The sequence below is a fragment of the Mya arenaria genome, chromosome 5 (assembly GCF_026914265.1).
Source record: "Mya arenaria isolate MELC-2E11 chromosome 5, ASM2691426v1".
NCBI lineage: Eukaryota > Metazoa > Mollusca > Bivalvia > Myida > Myidae > Mya > Mya arenaria.
The window spans coordinates 52,813,293-52,838,811 of record NC_069126.1 but is presented as its reverse complement, the minus strand read 5'-3'; the positions used below and the strand labels follow the sequence as shown (position 1 = coordinate 52,838,811).

The window sequence follows — 25,519 nt, the reverse complement described above, 5'->3', positions numbered from 1 at the left end:
TTTAGTTCAGTTTCACATGCGGATGTTCTTACCGGTTTTGAAACCTGTGGTGCAACCATGCCATGACTAACAGGCTTTGGGACAACGAACTTAGCTGGTGTTATGACGGTCTCCTTGGGTACACTGGGCTTCTTTCTGGGGGCCACGCCCGCCTGTGGGCCCGTGATTATGGTGTCTGCCTGCTGAGAACCACACGATTGGGAGCTGTCTTGAGGCGTTATGGTTCGACACTAGAAGGTTTGTGCATAGGTACCTGAAGTAGAGACTCAACATGAGCGGGGATATCACTATCGACAGGAGGGACCGCCACCGGACAGTCGGAAGTGTCGTTTAGTGCCGACCGATTTCTGCACAGGTTACTTATGTGACCAAGATCGTTCAATGACACTATCTGGTTTGCCCCAACTAAGCGATTCCAATCAGGAAACTCGTCACGTACAATCTGCCCACCATGAGTTTTACAGGATATACGATCTGCGCCCTAGATCTTGGATATTCCCTCTTAAGCTCTTTAAGATAAGACCACATGCGGCTGCGTTTAAGGGGACTTAACATGGCCATCACATGGTCAATATCCCCATAGTCTCGAAAGTTTGCTATAACAGGCTTACTCTGGAAACGCCTGTTTTGGTTTGGCCTGCCCAACCTATGGGCGCGTGCGATGTAGATATTTCTTGCGTCGATAGAAAATCTATTGTGAAGAAAGTCTCAGACGATTTAAACACAATTCTCACTAGGATTTTCTACAACGCTATGGAATATTTCTCCTAGACATTGCTTCTAGGTCGATGGATTTGTAGGCTAACGTTTTTAAAACGTCCGTATGTGAATTTGTCGCACAAATCACTTAATTAAGTTTATCATATACAGTACACCTGTAATGTTTTGTTGGAAAAATGTAGTGTTATACTAGTGTTTACTTGCTCGTTCCTGATGAACCTCAGCTCATCGAACATATGTAACAACTTGCTGTCCAGTGACCCATGAACAAAGTATTCCATTGAAGTGCTTGAACTAATTGATGTATCGTTTGGACATTCCCGCGTATCCAATACTTCAAACCGGTTATTAGTAATAATGTTCTCCATTTTTAAAGATTCGAAAACAATAAAATATTCCAAAATTATATATATCATTGACAGAAAAAAGTGAAACTTACATGATGTGTGTACAAGAATAATTTTAAATTTGAACATTACTCGTCGGAAATGTAATATGCAACTATACTACCACCACCCCCTGAATACAGAATTTTCTCCTACCGGCCAAAGGCTGTACAAAGTTATAGAGTGTATTCTTTCAAAAAGTGATCTTTTTTCCTTGATGATATTAATTTTGGATGTATATAATTATCATAATGAAATTCAACATTGTTCTAATTCGTTGCACTATTTCAGAGGCTGCCATGTTAAACCTGACCTACACGCCAAGCCCAGCCCTGGAGAATTCCCCTGTGACACTGACATGCTCCTACACGGGACTACAGACTACTGAGACCACAACACGTGCAGCATGGGATGTCAAGGCTCCAAATGATGCATTTGCGCCAAAAGGAACTATCAAGAGTAGTAGCTGTACTCCTTTTGGTGTCTTAGATACCAGTCTTTACAATTTTTCCTGTGGAGTTGGTTATTTCACATGGACAATCCTCAATGTCAGCAGGAATAATGATCAGCATGTGTGGCAGAGTACAATTGGGACAACAGTTAGATTATACATTGTCAACACAACACTCAATGTTCAAGGTAATACTGTAAGAAAGTTGCCCGTAATGTCACATTTACATTTATCATTTTCTATGGAATGCTACAACTGTCTTTTGTTGTCAAATAATACGCCATTATGTGTAACGGACATTCTATTATGTTATCATGTGTAACAGACATTTCATAACGTCTGAATGAAATGTTTTAACGTCTAAGTAGAATGTTATCATGTCTAACCGACATATGGTTATATCTAACTAAGTTGCTATTATGTCAGACTGAATATGTTAAACGATGTCTAACAAGCATGCTATATATTATACCTCACGTGACCTACCCATGTTAATTTCTCATGTACCCATCATGGGCAATTTCGTACTGTCACACATTGACAGTACCGTTTTGACCGGTTGACATGATACTGTCATATAGCACGGGCATCTAAAAATAGACATTTTTTGGTTTCCCAAGTCTGAGGTGGTAAGCGCTTATTAAAATGTGTTGTAGATCTGGTTACAACCGGTGTATTATTTCTAAACGACATTTGCAAAAAAATGACAGCTAATATAAACAAACAATAATTACAGAATAAATTGATTAAACTTGAAAGTTGTGCAATGGTAAAAATCTTATATATGTATATAAATGTAACTGTGTTCGGTCTTATAAAATAAATATTGCATGGCTTCCAGTGTGACACTATGTATTGTCAACATTCGGGTAAATACTGTTACCCTCGGCTTCGCCTCGGGTAACAGTATTTCCCTCATGTTGACAATACGTACTGTCACACTGGAAGCCATGCAATATTTATATAATGTCTAAGAGACATGTTATTATGTCTTACAGACATTTTATTACGTCTGAATGAAATATTATAACGTCCAAACTAGTATGTTTTCATATCTAACCGACATGTGATTATGTCTAACTAAGATGTTATTATGTCAGAATGAATATGTTAAACTATGTCTAACAAGCATGTTATTATGTCTAATCGACATGATATTATGTTAAAGTGACATGTTTTATGTCTTTCATACATGCTATTTTGGCAGACTGACATGTTATTTTTCTAGGTATTATGTAAAAGTAAGATTAGAAATGGGCGGAGTGATCGTAACGAGCGACCTCTTCTTTATCAATAAAATATTACATCAGGTCATCTCAATGTCTAAGAAGACAACCTCATTGGCTGACACATTGTCAACTCAAAATATGGCACATGGAGTGTGTATCGAATGAGTGGCAGTAGGCGGACCTTTAAACACCCGCGAAAGTTAAAGTCCTTAATGATTAAGCATATGACATAATGATTTGCTTTCTTCAATTCAATTGGCTGAACATGTTGGTTGTATCCTAAATCAAAAGTACATTTTCATTCAAATGTAAAATACGTCTAAACCGGTGTTTAGCGTATTTTGATGTCGCATTGCCAACTTTGGAGCTTATCAGGGTAACGACGATCTCTATCGATTTCTCCTCTCAGTGCAATAGTAGCGTAAGATACGCTAGTTTAGCACTTATTTATCAACTGGACGCAGTGTAAGATTAAGGCAGATAAGAAATACAGAATTTATGAGGGTCATAAAGTTGACCCGTCCTTTATTACAAGTTGCGATAGAAAATCTCAGTTTTGGAGGATTTTAGATTAAGCCATTATTATGTGGGGTTGTTCTATAGGGGAAACGTTAGTTGATGAAGTACTGAAATATCAAATCATCTCTGATAAACTTACTTCTTTTACATATTTTATTCCGTGTCTTTTTGTTGAAGTCTATAATTGATCGTTTATTAAGACATTTAATTGGGGCCATTTCCACACCTTTATTTTTACAGTTTGGTAATTTTTCTAACAGTGTAACACAAAATTGGGTGCGAAATATCGGAAAGGAACAGCTAAAATGAAATTTTAACTGCAGATGCTATCATTTAGTACCAGTCTTTAACGATACAAGTTAAAAGTCATTAATCTTCTATTGACAATAAGGCAGTCATACCCTTTTATACCATAACAACACGTTGATTTATTGGCATTTTGACACGTTATGAAAACCTAGTGCACTCGTTACTAAAAATATGCTGACAAAAATCCATGTTACATATTTTTTTGCCTGATCAAAATAATTATATTATCCTTAATTTATAAACATGTTTGGTTGAGTGCAAATGGTAGACCAAAATGTTAACGATTAACAATTAAAACTTAAGCAATTATTATGAACATGTTGACTCGATGTAGATATGTAAATTATTATCTTTGAATGCCCTTATTTATTATGTTTCATGGCCCATATGTATTTCCAAAATTGCCAATGAAACTTGAAACATTAATATTTTATAAGAAAAGAGTTACGTTTTAACTGTCTGTATTAGTGATTGCGGTTAAAAATTGGAATCTTTTTTTGCTTAATATATTACTTTCTATTTTTACACAAAAAATATGACATTTCTTTACGACATATAGATGAATAATGGAGTGTCATATATTATTTAAATAGTATGATAATGATAAAAGAAAAAAATCCGAAATAGTTATGGAATTATTGTTTTGCTATAAATGACAAACTTCGTTGCACATGTCATACCCAGTGTCACAACCTTGCCGACGGATTATTTCTATCCTGCTGTGAATACGCCGCGGGGTGGGCCATAAAACCATTACCGTACAGTTGAATACACAAATTTTGGGCATCGATTTTCTGCAAATTTTACATAAATGTTCAAAAAGGAACAAAATATATTTAAAAATCCATTATTTTGAAAAGTGCATTTGAGAAAAAAAAATTGCATCCTAATCCGTTGGAAGCTAAGCGATCGGATGTCTGTAATAACTTTAAATAGCAAAACAATTTTTAGCTCCTTCTTCTTTTAATGTAACTTTTAATGACCAACAAAACCCTTAAAAAGGACTAAAATGTAAAAATCATACAATTAATACAAAACCATCATCTTAAAGGGCAAGAATTATCCTAACATATATGTAGGAAGTAAGTTGATATGTTGAAAGACTAAGTCGTGAGAACTGTTTAACCATATTTTCCCTATATAACTCTATACGCACTTTCGCTTCAGCGGATTTCTCCAAAGTTGGCAATGGAAAGTTGCAATATTATCCTTTTTTCTAAAGCAGTTTTCTTCTGTGGTTGTGGTAAAATTAAACAAAACCTAGGGATTATACTATGTTTTCATATTTTTAAACGGTCTTATTGACTGCCTTATAAATAAACTATTTATGCTCTGTATCACCTTTTTGCGTTTTGTGCGTCTCTTACGTTTATCTTTATGTACTGCATGACCGCACCGCCGAAGTGTTCATGTAGGTTCCACCACCGTTAAAACATAATATATATTCCAAGGTTAATAACGAGTAATGATGTTATCAATAATCAGATTGAAAATTGAATAATCAACTGCCACGCTGGACGTTTACGTTTAAACAACCTAGCATCCCAATTTATTTTGCATTTATATTCAATGTAACATTGATACATGTATAACTTAAATGGCCATTAAAACTCAGTAAGTTTACATTTTTAGATCGGTCTTTTAAAGAACGATTTGTGACTTTTGAATAACAAAATTAAGATATACGCAGGTTGTAGTGATGACATTCTATCGGCTACTGTAAGCATCTGATCTTCATACATCTTTGTAAATTTGAACGTCCTTGTGACAAAAAATGCAATATATATTTTATTTTATTTTTCGTTTGGCTTCTTTAAAACTTCTGACTGCTTAGTTTTAAACATTTCGAATGCGAATTTTGTGAGAATTTTGTTTCTTGTATGTCTACAAAGGCGTCAGTACTGTTTGTCAAAATGTTTAAATTTATTGTTAAATCGTAATGATAAATAAGATGGAAAGGGAGGTTGAGCGCTCATACACCGGTTCAACCCCAAGTTAGTCTTCACATATTTTCGACTTTTTTCAACTATATTTTGCCCATCAGTTCCAGTATCGAACAGAAACATTTTTAAATGTATTACAAGCATGAAAACATGAAACATTCCAGGACCTCTGACAGAGGCTCTGTATTGCTGCGTGGTTATAAATATTTTTCAACACATTTCTTGATCGATCGGATTATTGAACAGTGCATCGAAAGTTGTTTACATTTAAATGTTGATGTTTTATGGGTGAAAATGTTAATATAAATTGGTAAAGAGATCTGCATTTCAAAACCTTCAAAAAGAACCCGGATGGAATGGACCAATTAAAGTTGAACAGGTTAACATGTTATGTCGACTTCATTTTTGCCGACGGAGCAAGTTGAACACGCTTGTCCTTTTAACTACTGACAGAATAAAATTATCGATACTAGGCGCCCCATTTAATGTTTTCTAAGGGAACGATAATTGCCAAAATATAAACATAGTCGGTTCCGGAGTAGTTGCGCACGTCCAAAGCTGCGCCCCAAGTTGCACCCCTTCTTCGACTACGTCAAATTATGTATTCGCCCGTGCAATCGGGAGTTGACTCATCATATCAAAAGCGCTACCTAAAGAGAATGCGCTGTTAAGGTATTTCAGTCATAACGGATAAGAATAAGTTTTGCATTATTTTCGAAAAGCTTTTATATTTTCACGTCATATATTAATATATCGGAAAATTACACCTTGGGATTTCGAAGATGAAACGTTTGAATACAATATAGTATTTACAAATAAACGTTAATGTGTAAACAAAAACAATTTTCTACATCATTATATTTTATTATTCTCAGGACTGGTTATGTTCTTGGAGAGGTTGTCTCGCTTGTATCGGTGCTTTACATCTGGCACGTTAAAGAACCAATATATCTTTGAAAATAATTAAGGTATTGCTCACGGATATTTCTTTTGTATAATTCGAAAGTTCATGCCAAAACCAGATTTCCAACGACGGACTAAGGGAATGTCTTTTGTAAAATTGTGCAGCAATCTTTTACTACGACTGAAATCAAAACTATTTTTTTGCCTTATGTAACTAGACACAAATAAAACATATACCCCTCTTCAAAAATTCATCAGTAATAATGTTCTCTTTCAGTGCTTCATTTTCACGCTAGTATGCTTTAAATTATAAATAAAATTACAATAATCTTTGTCATGTTGTTTGTTATGTGTTTTTATTGCACCTTTACCTATCATCATTTGTTTCTAATTTGAGTTGCCTATGGCTCGTACTTTCAATCACCACTTGCATCCACACGCCTAGACCATTCTCTCATGGAACCTCAAATCATCACTTGAATGCTACAGGATGAAAGACCCCCAAATGTTATACGGGCATTTTCCGGAAAAAAACTGCAAATTCTTGTCCGGTAGCCATCAAATTTCATCGACTTTTTATTTTACTGCTTAAAAACTTATCTTCTTCAATTACATTTTGACGTTTTCACAAAAGTTATTGAAAATCAAGTTATGAAAAATGAAAGAAACCGACGTTATGCGAATCAATCAGTTTTAATGACTGAGCAAAATTACTTAGTTTTTTTCCGTCCTGTAATGATTCCTACAATTAATTTGGTAATATAACAGATCGGAAATATTACGTTTACACATTGCGATCTTTATTCTCCTAATGAATTATTAAAATACATCATATTTCATTTAGTTTTGAGTACCTAGACTAATATTAGCGTTCACCTTCGTATAAAACAAAAATTTATAGGTTTATCCTATTACCGGTTAAACAATTTGTTATCGGATGTATTTTTTTTTCTAAGATGAATGAAATAACTCATTATGTGTGTTGTATTTCTTGTAAAAATATATCAGTAAATTTGCTAAACTAGATTTGTTAGAAGATGCAAAAAAAATATAGAAATTTTAATAGACCAATAGTTTGTCATATGACGAAATAATAACACCGGAAAATGTAATCATTTCAAAGATGACAATTAGAAGGTGAGAAATCACGTGACTTAATGGGGTTCTTACATGGGTCACCACGGGTCACAACCGATGTAACCAAACAATTTAGTAGTTTAATTTCTAAATAACGTTTTTGACAGATATGGTATAAAAGTATTTCTTAGCCTATAAAAGACTATGCGATTTTCTACATCTACGCATGTGAAATATTAATATGCGTTCTACAAAATTCCGTCAAGTTAAGATTTTGGACAAGGATTGCATCATTGAAAAACACGCAAATCTAAAATATGTTAGAACCCCTTTAAGTCACGTGATTCCTGACCCTGATTATGAATCTCTTAGCGCCTTGTATAATTGTAGACGAAACGAGTGTAGACAATAGTTGTCGATATAATAAGATTAATTTCAAATGCCATGGTGGACAAACACGTTTACGTGTTAACATTAAATGCTATCAACCTCCATGTCATCTTTTATTCATATAATGTTTTCTTGTCTCATACACATCGAAGCTATTATGAATTTAAAACTTATTTTGTTTGAAATCGATAACCTTCTTCTTATATAAACATATATCGAAGTTACTGGGTCAAAGGTAACATTCACCATAATTATGAATATCCGTTCCGTTTGTAGTTGAAAACGGTTTGATTTTTAAAACAAACATAATGGACATATTTTAAATCAATAGCCGTTTACTGTTTCTTAACACATCCACATAATCTCAAAACAATTCTTTGTAATTTGAGTAATGAAGACAAAATAAATAATGTCCTAGGTGTAACGAATTATGACATAGTGATGCTTAAGGGCCCTAAAAACAAACGATGCTACAAATTTCTATGAAAAACCTTAAGAAAACATATAATTGAATACTACAGTGAACTCGACAGTTCCGGGTCATCGACAGTTCCGGGTCATATCGAGAACAAAATGTTTTTAATTCAAAAACAATACAGGATTTTTATCATTTGAATATATAGTCATATTTCCCAATCAGTTCGCTAATTTCACTTTAATTTCGGATGTTGTCATTTGAAACCGGAAGTCGTCATCACGATACGCGTGACTGGAGCGTTCCAAAAATTAACCGTATGCGCGATATTTTTGTTTACAAGGCGCAACAAAAACCGATGTTTGTCCTGGTAATTTAAGGAATCCAGGTATAATTTACATGTTATTATTTAGGTAATTTCCTTTTGAATAAGAGTCATAAATTTAATTAGCATCGTCAAACTTGTTTTGACAAATGCAGCAAATACCTTGACCTAGCTAGCCTGTGACAGTTTCGGGTCAGCATCAGGGACATTCTCAAAATTGTAAACGCATTGCAAAATAGGTTTTGACAGCTGTTTACTATTGATATATTGCTTGTGATGATACACCACTGTTAAAAAGTACTAATTTATACAATTTCAATCGTTTTGCATACTAATTTGTGCCATAATGAGTTTAAATGTATGTAATGCAGTGGTTATTTTAAATGCATACTGTAATCTCATACTAGACTAACAAGTGCAAATAGTATCTAGTTTCCTATTTTCGTTGTTTAAACATTTTTAAAAATATGCATCATTTTGGTAGAATTATGGGTCCCAAGAAATGTGTATTTTTAACGTGACCCGGAAGTGACGAGTCCGACCCGAAACTGTCATATTTACAGCTTCCAGTTGCAGACACTGATGAATCATTTCAACAAAGAAACACAAGTGTTTCATAGCATCACAGTCTAGATTAAGTATTTGTTCATCAATTTATGTAGTTTTAATTTTCTATTGTTTCCTTTCCAACAGACACGCTTCGTTTATTTCTTTACTGACCCGGAACTGTCGAGTTCACTGTAGGTCAATAGGCTTTGATCATTGGGTTGCACTAGGGGTAAAATCTTAATGGCTCATGCTTAATTAATGCCTTGGGTGATTTTATAAGAAAGAAAATGTTAATATTCATTTTATGTCATGTAAGCCATAACTTCATTTGAAGAAGGTGCATTAAAACAATTAATTTCAGTTCCCATCACAGCGGTGAGCATGGCAGCACCTACAGATTCCACAGTGACAATGAACGCTGGTGATTCTGAGACGTTCAAATGTAGGACCTCAGGTGGACTCCCCCAAGCCACGATCAAATGGTTCAAGGTGACAGGGAACACGTGTTCTCAATCTGGAACGGAGATCAAGTCCTCAGTTTTCAGCCCTACTGTCAGTGTCGTCGAGGGTTTGAAGCAAGTAGAAAGTACCCTGACCTTCACTGCCACAGGTACAGATAATGGCCTGAGGATATGCTGCATTGCCAGTAATGTCGAGGGGAAGCAGCGTGAGTCTGGGACCAAACTATTGGATGTCAGATGTGGGTATATTAAAAGAATGGTACAACTTTATACTTTTATTATTGAACTCATATCAACCTAATATTAATACATATATAAATATATAAAGCCCACTTATACCTAATAAGATAACAATTTACAGTTCTATATTCCCATTTTGTGCTCATTGGTTTTTATCTTATTAAAAAAATGAAATATTTAAAAAAGGTGGTAATAAGAAATCATGTGTTAAGGCCAAATAGGTTCCTACGAAAGGATTCGTAATTCTTTATGTAGCTGTTGTGCTTGCTTAGATAGACAACATTAGTTTGAATGTTTTAAAATACGAATATTTAAGGCTAAAGATATAGTTATGCTCTAAAGACTGTACCAAATTTATGCAGTAAAATAAGCATCGAGATGTTGTTTAATATCTGATATTTCATTTTGAGAAACCACACTATGCTTGCTTTAAATATTTTGACTGATCATACAACGCTTAAATTGCCATTTAGATTTAAAATGTGCACTGCTAAACTGAAACACATATTTTTGAGACGTCCTCTAAGGATAATTATATTGAACAATATGTTTTAATATAGTCATTCTGTGTAAAATCTTCCTGTTTCTATTCACCGAGTTGAACAAACTACTGTCTAATGAAGCGAGTTTGAATTCCGATTTATACAATACCGAAATAATTTTAACGGTACTAAATAAAGGGCGTACAACTTTCCATATATGTTTTTGTCGCAATAGTTCGTGCAAAACTTCTGAAATATCGAACTTATTATTTTAATAATTTCGGAAAAGATCGTGATTAAACGATTTCACAATGAAAAGAAATTTGTTCATTTTTCCAAACATGAAAGACTGAAGAATTTTGAGAGTTGAGAAATGTAAATGCTAAATGCTGTTATTATGCTGTTCATAATTTAAGTAAGCAAATGATAATTTACAATTCGTTTGTTTGATGTTCAAATATTTGTTATATTCGTATCCGTCATGTGGTTGACACGTTGATTTGAGTGTTGGTAATTGGAATCAAAATGTCGCCGATTGTTTGTGTAATATGTACCAAGGCGTTCGTGCTGTATTATATATGAATTTGAAAGTACAGATATTGTTTCAGACTTCACAAATCGCCCTTAATAATATTGTAAAACAAATGATACAGACCATGTTTGAGCAGGTTATCTACTACGATCGTGAGCCAAGTGCGACTTAAAACAATTGAAATTAAATGATTGTTATTAAAATAGTACAAGCATAGGTGTCCTTAGATTTGTTACTTAGGTTCCAACATACGCCATCGGTGGTACTTACCGTATGACACAAACAAACTGTACCAAATAGAAACAAAGTTTATATTTATTTTCGTCTTAGATGCACCTACCGACTCTCCAGTCATTGAAGGGTACGCCAGTGGTAGTAAATACAGTATGATAGAAAACAGCACAGAAAGTCTAACATGCATCAGTACGGGTGGAAACCCACTGGCGACTCTAACCTGGAGCTGCTTCAACGGCCAGATGTCCAGTCCTAGTGAACAAGGGAGTACGGTAAAAAGGGTTGTACAGTGGTCAGCTAGACGTAATGAGAACGCCAGGTGCACGTGTACAGCCTCACACGTGACCAGACAAAATCAATCACAGAGTGCCTTTGTCAACGTTAACGTATTGTGTAAGTGAATAATGCGTTCTTGGTTAAAATCATGACTACAAATTAAAAGTGAAATAAGACAGAAGGGTGAATCGATCATAATTAATACTGCAATTACAATCATGTACGTATATAGAGCATTGTCTATATCGATGTTTTAAGAACAAATCATTACAGAACTTTATTAGAAGAGTACCATTTAAGTTCATTATAAATCATAACATCACACGCATTTACTTATATTACAGAACAGATGTAGGTTCTATAAATAGAAATACATACATACAAAAAAATACTCGTGCGTGAATGATTTAATTTTCAACTTATAAATATAAGGATGATCTCGCATAAACTAAATAACATAAGAAAGAGAAATGCCGTGTTAAAATACCTTAAAAGTCAGTTTTAAAATAGTATATCTGTTTTCAGACTTAATTTATTTGATAAATTTATACATACTTGGTCTAACATAATACTATTGGATTAATTAATGTAAAGTGAAATTCAATTTCAATTCACAAGCTATAAAAAAGTACAGTACTCTTTTGATTTTTGGGAATATTCTTTGTTGCATACCAATGTGGAAGAAATCTTAAGTATTGTTTATACTTACATACGTTTAAGCTTACACGTATCAATCAACGTTTGTCTAAATAGGCTTACAAATCGATAAACACTATTCAACACCACTTTATTGAAAACATGTATTACCATGTTTACAAAGCAGATCTTGAACAACAGTAACCCATTTTTTTATTTGACATTGTTTAACAGACATATCAGATATGTGTATGTTCTATAACATTGTTAAAGTCAGCAATATAATACCAATATTAAAAAAATAGCTTGATTTAAACAGGAGCTAATATAAAGCTATTGATCAGGTGAATTTTGCTGACCTCGGACAAATACCTCGGCAAATATGTCATCCCCAAATTAATATGTATTTTATTAATTAACTATTCGATAAAATACATATTAATTAGGAGATGATTTTACGTATGCTACGACATTTTGGTAAAAACATATGAAAAAAACTTTCTATATTTACATTACCTTATTATTGAAGTTTATTTCCATTCTTCATTCATGGATTCGTCTTTTCTAGATTGGCCTCTGCTTGTTTTACATGAATCCATGATAGTGACATTACAGACTTATAAATAAAGCTAAATGCACTGTACAATTTTAGGAAACATGTCTTGTCTCAATTATTTCGTTAATTTTCTTCCTGTTTTCAACTTCGTCGTCCATTTCGTCGGTTTCCAAATAGATGATTGTCATTAAATGCACAAACATGTATGTCTTATAACAAACCGTATAATAGGTTTAAGTATTTCGTTGGCTAATAATTCAAAATTATATTTTACACAACGCGCATAATGTTTTAGAAAACAATCGGTAAAATAGAAAAAAAATGGCTGAAGATTTTAATAATTTACAGTACTCTCGTAATAATACGAGTGTTGACAGACAATGAACATGAGTTATTCATTGATTTCTGTATTTTGCGAATTTAGAAGCAAATCAAAGCGGCAAAAACAAGTAAAAAATACTTTTGTCCACATTGGGCGAGATTTTGAATATAGTTTCGTTAATGTTAATATATTAGAACAATGATTGTACCAGTTTTGCGGCAAACTAAAGAATGAATTGCGGGATCGATGTTATTATCGGGAATATGAACGCAATTGGGGTGGTCAAAGTACGCTTGGAGTCTCCACACACTTTAACCATCCCAACTGCGTTCATACCCCGATAATGACATCAATCTCGCCATTCATCACTTACATTGACACCAATAGTTAATTATTTCATTTTAAAAAATGTTAAAAACCCCCACTTCATTTCATTTAAAAAACTTTTCAGATATCCTTTCCCTCCCATTCTGTAAATAAAACGACCCGACCGTAACCGGAAACAGTTATCGAATGACGTCACAATAACGCGGGAAAAGATCACCCACTTGAAATCACTTTTAAACAAACAATTGAAACATTTATGGCAACAATACATTTAACATATCATATATTCACACTTTCTAAAATGTTGATTTATATTTCTAGGGACCTGCTGACGCATTACAAACAATTACAAGACAAACAATTTCCATTTATATTGTTATGCGATTATTCGCGATCCGAACATATCCGAAGATTTTGCGTTCATCGGATGATAACTGCAAAGGCATGGAAGTTGAGGTGTAAATATTACGAAATAGTTAATAAATAACGTTATATATTGCGCATTAAGATAAAGCAATTCGTTGGATTCGTTATTATTTCCGAACCCTATCCTCAGATCCATAATTTAATATTGAACCAACCATAAAGTAAAAAAAGATAACTGCCGAATTTAATAATTTCAGCATTCTCATATAAGGGCGAGTTTCGACAGCCAATGAAAATGGTTCATTCCTCGAATCCCGTATTGGGCGAGTTAAGTAGCCAATCAAAACGGCAAATACTCGTATAAATTGACTTTAGTCCGTATTGGGCGAATTCTGGCATATATTATCGTCACAAGTAATGTATAAAGCAATGCTTATTCCAGTATAGTGTCCTTTATTCCTACTCGCCTGGGAAAATTACTTCGGATGAAGCTGCTAGCTGATTTATGACCTTCTACATGCGCTGACTATCCAAGAAATGCTTATAAGAAGTTATTTTCTTTATATATCTGAAGTGAGTCAATCAGGGCAATTATGACCCGTTTGTTTGTTTAATGAATTACCAACGAATAGACTCCGAACGGCTTGTTTTGTTGTGCACTTATTGATACATGACCGCGTCAGTGTGAGGATAAGCACATGCAAACCGGTTTAACTCGCCAGGGAGTTATTGCTTCGATTTAAATGACTGTAGCAAGGCGGTTACCCAAACATTATCCGATTACGACATACTGATATGTGTTAAATGTTTGTTGTATGGTAGCGTTTTGTCTATCGTTTAATAACTAATTGGCTTTAATTATTTTGCTTTTTAAACAGGATAATGTTTTAATGTTAGGCTACTTGGATGTTTTTGTAGTATTTGCATTCATCCAGTGCATTTAACTGTTTTCATGAAAGTGCATGTTAATTTCATGATTCGTTAAGGGTAGCATTCGTTAATAACAGACATATTGTTTAAAAACATATTCTGTAAGCAAATATTTAAAAGTATAATAAACTCATGTACAAAAGGTTTAAGTTTTGTTAAGCGATGTTTTTTCTTTTACTAGGTCACTTATCGAGAACTGTTTTTATATTCAGATCCTCCTTCTACACCTATATTCAGAGTGGGTAATACGGACGTTGGCTCCAGCATCAGCATCATAACCAACAGTTCACAGACTGTTGAATGTACCAGTTTCGGCAACCCGCCTCCCGCTTCAAGCGACTTTACCTGGAGAAAGGGCACCATTGAAATGAGCACGCATTCAGTGTTGAACTGGCCGGGTGGAATCAAGGTTGGTGATGAAGGCAGCTACACATGTACTGTAGAAACAACTATGACACCATCCAACCAAAGTAACGTCGCACAAGTTGCTACGAGTTCTTCAACTGTAAAAATCACAGTTCTTTGTAAGTAACACCTTTATGCTTACATAACGTTTATCAACATACATAATGTATTTAAATATTTATGCGAAAAGCTACAGAAACAAGCTCAGTAGCAAAATGTTTAAACCCGGTTTAATGGCACTGGGTAAACGCCAAAGACATAGCACATAAAATCACAAACAAGAAACATGGAAGAACAGCACAGAACTCCACAAGCAGCACAGTGCATACACACTATATATAAAAAACTAGGTATGTTTATCAAGGATTGTTAGGCACCGCCTTGGAACGGTCAGTAAAATGTAAATTTACTGGGGTTTAAACCAGTTTATGTGCACAAACCTTACTTTTAAAGGCTAATAAAATAATGTAATCATATTATTGTTTACCCGATCCGACAAGAAGGTTTCACGAAAGGGATGTTATTTTGGCGTTTTATGTCCGTCCGTCCTTTCGTCCGTCTTCAGATAATGTTTAAACTTGACCAGAATGTTCCACTTGATAAAATCTCAATTGATTTAAAACTAAGTTTTGTGATGTCGGAGACATGATTGTTTTTTTTTCTTGTATATCTAAAATTATCAATTTGTGTTTTTGAGTTTTTTTGTGATGTTTGTTTCGTTTCTCGTTCTAAATGGCAAAATAATATTATTTAAGTAAAACACGAGTGAAAGAATATAAAGCAGAAACAGAACAGTATTTGATCAATTATGCATGGAAACAAGCTGCATTAAAGGGACTATAGTAGTTTGCACAGTAACAGTATATGCAGCAAAGTCAATATAGGTGAAAAAGGTAATATGCCTAAGGAGGGTTCAAGAAAATTAAGCAGAGATATGAGTGTTATTATTATGATTCTCAAGATAATCAGAGATATGATCAATGTGAAGAAGGTTAACTATGCGGTGAGACCCGTGATCTGCCCAAGTCTGAAAAGTCATGGCCCTCCTCTCACATTTAAGATATATTGAAAACAGTCGGTTTGCTAGTATGGGTCGACGATGTTATGGCAAGGAATAATAATGAGCTAAAATTGCCCTTTGGCTGTCAAAATCAATGATCAAATGATGCAAAAGTCATGGATGACGAGCAGTACTTTTACATTTTGAAGGCAAGACAATTGTGATGCTTCGGTCACAGTGAAGTGCAATAACCCATTTGGGACAATTAACACGTACAACATGTATTGACACGAATATGCGAAACAAATAAAATAAAATATTGATTAAGAGGTTAATTTGCCAAAGTGGTGCATAGTCTTGCGAAAATGGAATTTGAAGGTTAAGAAAACGTTTTGTATTTGACTCATATCGTAACCCAGTACCTTGATGTGTTTGCCTCATTTGTTCATACAAATCACCAATTGAAAAATTTAGACCATAGCCATATTGTAAAGTCCTAATAGTAATCAGAATAAGGTTACCCGTGTATTCCGAGTATGTCATGCACGTCAGAAATATTTAGTGACGACTTGTCAAAGACGGCTGAAGAAATGAAGGAGTCCCTGAAAACTGGCCATAACACACAGTATAGTATTCATTTCAAACGTTCACAATGGTCACTTCACACCAAGAGACTCAGTGGTACATACACAAAAACAGAGTGGCCGCGGTAACCCGTCAGGTGCACTCTGGCATTAGCGAAACGGCATGTTTATACATTTAATCGAAGTGTTCAGTTTGAAGAGAACTAATAAACATTTTTCAACTTCATAGGGAAAATAATTTCGATAAGACAATTTTTGATATCGTAAAACACCGTCACTCTGATAAATTACACAACGATCAGACAACGATTTTATGGGAATATTAAATACATGCTTTTAAATGTTTTAGTTTTATTGCGAGCTCGTGTGCGGAGAGCGAAACATAGCTGTATAACAATTAATTTGTGAAATTGCGTGCGAGCGTCAGTGCGTGCGCCCGCCCGTCTGTCCGTACTGGATCTTATTGTAGTACCAAATGTTCTTGCAGATACTTTAAGACTTTTTTTCGTCGGACAGTTTTGCATCAAAAAGTATTTAATATAATCTGATTATTTTTATCTGATTATTTTGTCATGAATTTATGTGTCATCCGTGTTGATAACCAATGCCCTGGAGACGTTTCAATGTTAGCGCACGGTATAAACATCCCACTCAATTACTATTATTATTATTATTATTATTATTAATTATTATTATTATTATTATTATTATTATTATTATTATTATTATTATTATTATTATTATTATTATTATTATTATTTTACGACTTCGTTTGAACAGAAACAAGGAAAAAAGTACATTGAAACTTCCTGAGTTTACTTCTACATATCCCCCATGATATTATAACTTTGCTATACAATAACTGCTATATATTGGTACAACAACTTAAAAATAGTTAGTAAAAGATTGGCTAGATATGACCGTGAAAACGAACGAACTTCATAATAGGTCAAAGTGACACACGGCTGGAAGTCCGAATGGGAACGAATCACTCAAGCTAGGCTGACCGGTTGTATTAAGTGTATATACAAAATGTAATAACATTTTGCTAATGCTATAGTGTCATATGGCCTACCCGTGCTGGAATAGCCTGTTAATCAAAGTGTGAAAAAACCAGCAACTACTGTCTGCATTTAAATGATCCTATTACCCATAGTCAATGCAAAAATCGCAATACAATCTGCAATCTCCTGGCAAAACATAATGCAACCACCAATCGCCAAAAGCCAATGTAAAATCTGCAATTTCATGGCAATGCCACGCAACGTAATCATGCAACTACCAATTGCCAATAGGCAATGCAACGTTAGCAATTTCCTGGCAATACAACGCAACAATGCAACCACCAGGACGCCAAATAGTAGGACGTTCCCGGCCTTGAGAAATATAAATGCAGCATCCTTGTTCAGCCTTTGTAATTCCAACAACGGGATTATCAGTGTTATTTATATCTATATTCTATATCAATCTCAAAGTAAATTGATTTTAGTTTAAAGATCCCCTTTTTGATATTTATTAATGAAGTCAATGAAATCATACCGTGTAGACGATCGTGTTTGACCCGTTGGATTAACCGGGGCCATTCGATTTCCCTGAAATGTATCATGTACTAAAATACAACGCCGCTACAGATCATTATTTATTTAGGACCATGATGGCGGACCAAATGAAATCAAATTAAAAACATTACGTTATATGTTTATAATATTGAATACCAGGTGTAATACAATATTATGTTATCTGCAATTTACAATATGAATAAAACTAAACTGAACATTTGTTTAAATATTCCCCACAAGGATAAACCTGACGTCTGAAGTTCTTATTGTCACTGGGTTATCGCATGTGCTTGTTTTGTTCTCTTAACATAGTGGGCACTGAATAAGATACTTAATAAGATTTGTCTTTGAATGCTTTGTACTTGAAAGTAACTGCTCTTCGAGTTACTTTGACTAGTGCACTTAGTAATAAACCTCCTTTTCAACATTTAAAACTCTTAAATAGCTATTTCACTGCAGATCCTCCAGAATTGCCAACATTGTATTTGGGCAGTAGGTCAGGACCAGTTATACTTGGTCCTTTGACGCTCGTGGTTCAGCGATCGTTCACTCTTGTATGCGATGCTTCTTCTAAACCTCCTGCCAACTTCTCTTGGGCAGTAGGAGTGAACACTGTCCAAGGTCAGCTGCTTCAAGACATGCTTGCTACAAAGGTGAACACAATGAGAACGTGTACTGCAAGTAGTACACTTAACCCTACAGTAGGACCAGCCAGAACAATGTCTTCCTCAGCTACTGTCACAATAAATATAAACTGTGAGTACTTTCAATGGAAAGGTTCCATTTAATGAAATTTGCTATCCGACGTTGCAAGAGCCTTAAGTATAAATTTTACGATGATTTCCATCCAGATTTTCCTGAAAATGTTCTCATCAGGCACGAGTCAGTATCCGGAACTGCCATACAGTCCGAATTTAGAGTAATTGAGGGAAATGCGACCAAATTATACTGCAGTGTACAAAGTCAGCCGGCTTCGTCATTTAGTTGGTCAGGAGCAGACATACACTCGCTTGGTAGTAATCTGGTATACAGCAACACGCTACAAGCGCAGACCGGGGTGCTCTCATGTTTGGCGGAAAACAATATGACACATGGAAACCAAGCTGTAAAAGGATCGGCGTCACGAAACATTTCCTTAAATGTTCTTTGTAAGTTTGTCTCATACATTCCTTATAAATATATGAACTTTTTCTTATGCATGTCGACTAATCACATATCAGTAATTATTGCCCAAAAGGTTAGGTTTAATTGTATTGAATTTCTCCTATTAAGATAATTAATTCTATTGTATATCCAGATCCTCCAAAGCTGCTGACATTACACAGGATAAATGCAGTAGAAGGACGTTCGCTTTTGATTCAATGTCAATACACTGACGGAAACCCGATAGCAACAACGTTAACGATCACCAGAACAGCTGACGGCACCAGTTGGAGTGGAAAACACACAATCCAGTCAGTAAGACGCGCAGATGCCGGTCTTTACAGATGTACAGTAAATAATTCGATGGATCCTACCGGTGAGGATATACGAACAGGGATGGACACAGCGGATTTTGAGATTAACGTCTGGTGTAAGTATCGATATACTTATTGTAGATTGAAACAATGATTTAGATGTGTTTTTTAAATAATTCTAATCATACAAACCTAATATGTATTCGTTTCGTTTTCAGTCGAACCTCGATAATTCGAAATACGGTGTCGTCTTTCTCTCTTCTTTTTTGATCTTGCTCGATCAATCAAAATAACCTAAAACGCGCTATTTCAGTTAGTACGCACCATTCTAATTAATATTGGTGTTAAACTTTAAATAATCTTCCATCTAGTTTAGAACTCTCAATGATCACTTATGTAACGATTTGCAATGAAAAAGCTCTTAGATGTCCTTCACCTATATATATATTTTGTGCTTTACCATGTCTTCGAAAAAAAAACATTTAATATAAGACATGTTTGTTAATTCCGTAAAAGGCAATGAACTTAGTCGAACCAGTTAGTTGTTTTTAAATTCGAACCTTTATAAATATTTATCGTTTTATCGGTGTGTGTGTGTGCGTGTGTGTGTGTGTGTGTGCGGGTGTGTGTGTGTGTGTGTGTGTGTGTGGTATTTCTGTGTTGTTTTGTACGTTGTACTGATAATGACCAGTTGAGTATCTGTTTGTCAGTGTGCCGTTAAACAGCCATGAATTAAAATGTTTGGCTTATGAGCTTGTCCCTGTTGTTTTCATAGTAATATTCGGTTTAATTACATGTAAATGAATGTGTTGTATTTTGGCAATTGAAGATTGATATTGTATTGTATGTGATGTGGTTTATAGAAATAGAGAACTCAAAGCTTACGATGAACATTGCCTGAATGGTGAATCGCAAAATCTGAATTTAAATTGAATTGACTTTGCGATTAAACGAACATTTGTACGAAAGCAGGCGTTTAAATGATATCCTGCAGTTCGTTCTTAGCTACTCAAGCATGCTTATCAACCGCAGTAACGGACCTAACTCGAGCAATTAGGAGTCAAAATGTCAATAAAGTGTTTGCGTTTAGAAGTGTATATGTCTTTTTCAGACAACACCTCGATTACAAGATTTGAAGTCAGTGGCAATCCAAACCAAACCATCGTTACAATTAATGAGTCGGACAGGTTTGTGGTCGTCTGTGGGGTCTTAAGCAACCCGAATTCTACGATCAGATTAGAAAAAAACAACATGGCCACAACCCTTTTGAAAACAGAAAATGTTCTCGAAGTAGAATACCTAAATCAAAATGCCGTATGCTCTGATGCTGATGTATACACATGTTCGGGATTCAACAACTACACAGACATGAACAATACGCCATCCAAAGAATTACAGTTGTTTGTCAGATGTATGTATTTGGTAATAATGATTCATCGTTTTCAACAAAGTATCCAATACTCGAGTTAAAGCAGTTTATTCCATAAATTGCTATATACCAAACGTATTTGTATATAATTAAGAAAAAATTTACCAGTGTCCTTTCATTTTTCAAACGTATAAGCAACATATCTACATATGACAAAGATCTATAACAGTCAAGAAGTTTTACAGTAAGGCCGATTGTCGGTCACTACACTCAAGTCAGTAAATATTATTATTTTACTTCACGTGACCTGTCCATGTTAAATTCTCATATGCACGACATAAGCCAATCCGTACTGTTACCCTGGCATATTTGACCGGGTAATATTATTTACTATTCCCTCGTGTGGTCTAAAAATAGACACTTGGAATTTCTAATAGATCTTAGACCTTTCGACAAACACCTTACTCCTATTTGATAAAACTGACTGTGAACTCATCGACAAACTATTTTACTGATGTTTCATTAGATTATTAAAGTCAGTTAATATACTTAAGTTTGTGTTTGTTGAATGTCTTTAAGAAATGTACCAGTATTTTTTCCACTTGATTTTAAAGTTTTATAAATGATCTTGTTGACTCACAGTTACAGACGTAACAATAGTCGATAGGTATGATGAAATCATGTTTATATACCATGGTGGTTAACGCCTCGGTTGATATAAACGTTTAGGGTTGGCATTATATGCTATCGCCCTTCATCTGATATTTACAGAATGTCTGTTTCAGGCTCTCCTAGACCATCCGATAGTCATGAACATTTGAGACGAAATTTCACTGGAACTGTGCACGGAAATGTCACTTTTGCTTTTATGGCGGTTGCATATCCACCGCCAACGTTTGAATGGCAGATGTGGAATGAAACATCGTATAACAAAGTTAATGGGGACAAATATGTTATCACATCAACAGATCTGCTCACATCATTAACCATTGTGAATATTCAACTGAACGATTTTATGTCATATATTCTGAAGGTGTCGAATGGAATACACCCATATTTACAGGAACCGTTTTATCTAAATCCACATGGTATGTATCCATTAACACAATATGATGACATTGTTGTTGACATTTGTCTGTGTTATAGGATATATAAACACAGGGCAGTTCCAATATATTTCTATTTTCCTGCAACGACGGTATTCCCGTCTTGAACTGCAATATCTCATATTAGGCGTAGCGTTATATTTGTAGTTGAACGGACTAATTCGACTTGCTCACGCAATGGTCATTTTTCCTGAAGCATGTTATGATGATATTAATAAAACTGACATACAATTATCAAACATTAGTTTAGGTAGCATAATGTTTTTATATGTTTTTACTAGGTGTGCCACAGTGTCCTACAAACTTTACCTTGCTTGCAAAATCAACTACAATGGCAACAGTTCAGTGGAAAGGAGAGTTTAATGGAGGACTTCAGCAGACATTTGTTGTGGTTTACAAGAAACGATCTGATTCAATATACTTTAATCTTTCTAAGCCTGAGGATAAAGAAACAGAAATTTACAATACCGAACTAACAGATTTGGAGGACGGCCAACTCTACGATGTAATCTTATATTCACAGAACATGATTGGCCCATGCATAGATAATAAATCATTGGTAATCAAAACAGACACAGGTAAGTTTGTAATGCATTTCGTGTTTTAAGCTATGTTTTAACTTCTAATGCTCGCGGAACATACTTTCCATAAAAATATCGTGTTTTTCATGAATGGTATGGCAAACGGCGACATTGTGAGAGAAACAAAGTACATACATGAATCAATAATATCAGGAAGTCACCTTGCACATATACTTGTGAATGAATATAAGTATCTTCCATGGCCGAGAGTGTAAGATAGGTTCATTCCGACCAGAGCGTAGGGTGTTTTGCGGAAACGAGGTTTACCGAGTTTCCGCAAAACACCCTGCGCGAGGGTCGGGACGAACCTATCTTACAAGAGCGGCTATGGTAGATGCTTTTTCTTCCACCTCAGTTAAACAACATTTAGTAAAAATGTTTTTTTTGCTGGAACTCTTTTGTGCTTAGTGAAAATAATTGCGTATAGATATGCGATATCACGTGGTTGTCATGGATATGCGCGCAGTGATCTATTTAATGTTAATAGTCAAATCGGTCTTTTTAAATAGTTCTAAGGAGAACGAAGCATTATTTCTTGAATGGTGCGTGAAAACTGTTTTATAGTGACATTTGAAGCGAGAAGTAATTAATTAGCGTTCTAAATATTACCATAAGACAAGATTTCCTTGATGCTACTGACGACAGTCTTCAACAAGGGAGGTAATTACAATGAGGTGACCATTAAAAAGGAGTACTATACGGGCATTTTATCTTCGCCCGTGGGCAAGATAAGAATATCTAGCATGGTTAAATTATTGGATCAACTTATATGAGGTGGGATAAAACAATTTCCCAACAAACGGCATTATTCCACCACTTACCATCGTTACTTCTTCCACATCATTGATTTCGATTCGACACGGTGCTTTATTTGTTATTGTGCTTCTTTGTACCTTCATTGTATTCTAATTGTAGTTTTATTTGTTTCGAAACATTTTCAAAAATAAACAAATCGAAGCCTAGATATTATCAGAAGAATATCGAAATTTGATAAAGATATCAATTCATTTAATTATAAGTAAATGTTATCCTAGATAACAAGTATGAAACTATGTATACATATTTTCGACAAAAAGCAGGTGCGACATGGAATTTAAAGAAGCATATGCGAATACTTTAACGTCGTATTAAAGTCGCTTAAACACATAGGAGTAGGACATCACAAAGTAACATTTTGTTTACAAATGTTCAAACAATGTCTTATTCAATGAACACGTCAACTAATGGTGACATCACACATATTATGGTTTCTTCACTAAACAACCTAACTTACAGCAGTCAGTCATATAAATTATGAAGGTAAAAACCCGGCCCTGTGTTCCTGCTCATAATCAGAGAATGCTGATCATTGCACAAACTGAAACGGCGGGATTTGTATGGGTCATGAAAAAGCCTAGTATTTAAACGAAACTGCCCAGTTACTTCTGTTTTTAAACTGATAATCAATGCTCGATATAGTATGTATTGCTTGCAATTGAACTATGGTTACATAACTTGTCATTGGTACGGTAAGCAAATGGCTGTTGTAGTGTTGCAGATTTGGCTCTTTGATTAAATCTTTACATAATCATATCAACGTCATGGAAAAGATTTCTTCCCAAATTATATCACATATGGTAAAAGTTTTGACAGTTGGCATTCCTGTTTATATATATATAGAAATAACGTAAATGATGTGACTTTCGCCACAAAAGATCCATATTCACTGACGACTTGAGTCTTTGTTTGAGACTCAGACAGAACAATGTGAGATTTTAAATTTCATGAATTATCTTTCAATAAAGTTATTTTAATATAGAAAAGGTACATGTATTTGCAACATATACGGCCAGTTTAACCATTATAGCTCTTCTAAAACAATTGTACAATGAAGTTAAAACTTTAAGTTTTAAGTTTTAGGTCTCAAAGTCATTCTCAATACGTTAGTGAATACGGACTAAAACCTCGAGCCATATAAAGTATGTGTTTGATGTTGTCAATGATAAAGGTATCGGTAAAATTCATATTTGAAAACCACAACAACATTATATAGATATCATATGGCATTATGTATGACATCGAGGGCTGACAATATCAATGTCGCAAATACTGCCATATGGTATTTATTTTATTATACCGAAAACAATAAGTACATAAAAAGTTTGAGAATGTTTTTAATTCATTTAATAAAACAAGTTTAACAAGATAAACAAAATATAACATTATAAAATAATTATATCTAGAACAATATTCCACCGTTGACTTTCTGTCGTCTGATGTTTTAGTGTTCACATTGAATAGTGACCTCACTGCTGTATGTGTATAAGGGGGGCAATCACGTCATGATTTAGCTAAAATATTGAAGCAGTTGTTTGCCCTAATATGACGTCAAAATGTCACTGCGGTCACATGACCTGACAGTGAAAATTTTGCTTGGACACTTGTCAAAAATGGAGCAGATGTTCCTGAAAGTCAAAATTTCTTTTTCGGGTAATGGGATTCTATCATTGTAAACAACAGTAAGGTATAATAAAATTGAATGTCATATTCGTTTTGAAATATCGTTTATCAAACTCATTGTCGGAGGACGTTTTTGCCGGGTATATATATATTACACACCACTGAGGGCCATATGACATTATAAGGACCGACCAGTCAGCCACCAAAGGTCCATTCACCTTCGGGGGCTGACTGACCGGTCCTTATAATGCCATATGGTCCGAAATGGTGTGTTATATTTCTTATATTATACCGAACACTTTTCATTACAAGACAATATCTTTAAAGCGATTTAAATGTGTTTTATTTAACACACCTGATAATGTTTACTTGTGTCAAATTTTCGCCGTTGTGAAAATAGCAAGCCGCACTAACCAATCGTATGTCGTTAGCGGTCTATAT

At 34.6% G+C, this 25,519-nt stretch overlaps 1 protein-coding gene across 3 annotated transcripts in view; it reads left to right on the top strand.

Moving 5' to 3' along the window:
• Positions 1-25,519, top strand: part of LOC128233698 (hemicentin-1-like) — a 65,988-nt gene that overhangs the window by 19,006 nt on the left and 21,463 nt on the right. For 2 of the 3 annotated variants that reach the window (XR_008260756.1, XM_052947501.1), the window contains exons 2-11: positions 1,398-1,745; positions 9,578-9,916; positions 11,262-11,558; positions 14,791-15,102; positions 18,586-18,882; positions 18,978-19,274; positions 19,424-19,699; positions 20,695-20,994; positions 21,738-22,040; positions 22,340-22,636. Coding sequence is in view for 2 of the 3 variants with exons in the window: in XM_052947501.1 (XP_052803461.1) it covers positions 1,398-1,745; positions 9,578-9,916; positions 11,262-11,558; positions 14,791-15,102; positions 18,586-18,882; positions 18,978-19,274; positions 19,424-19,699; positions 20,695-20,994; positions 21,738-22,040; positions 22,340-22,636 (3,066 nt within the window). In the remaining variant the exon portion in view is untranslated. The remainder of the gene's footprint in view (positions 1-1,397; positions 1,746-9,577; positions 9,917-11,261; positions 11,559-14,790; positions 15,103-18,585; positions 18,883-18,977; positions 19,275-19,423; positions 19,700-20,694; positions 20,995-21,737; positions 22,041-22,339; positions 22,637-25,519) is intronic. The other variant, XM_052947502.1, reaches the window with a different exon arrangement.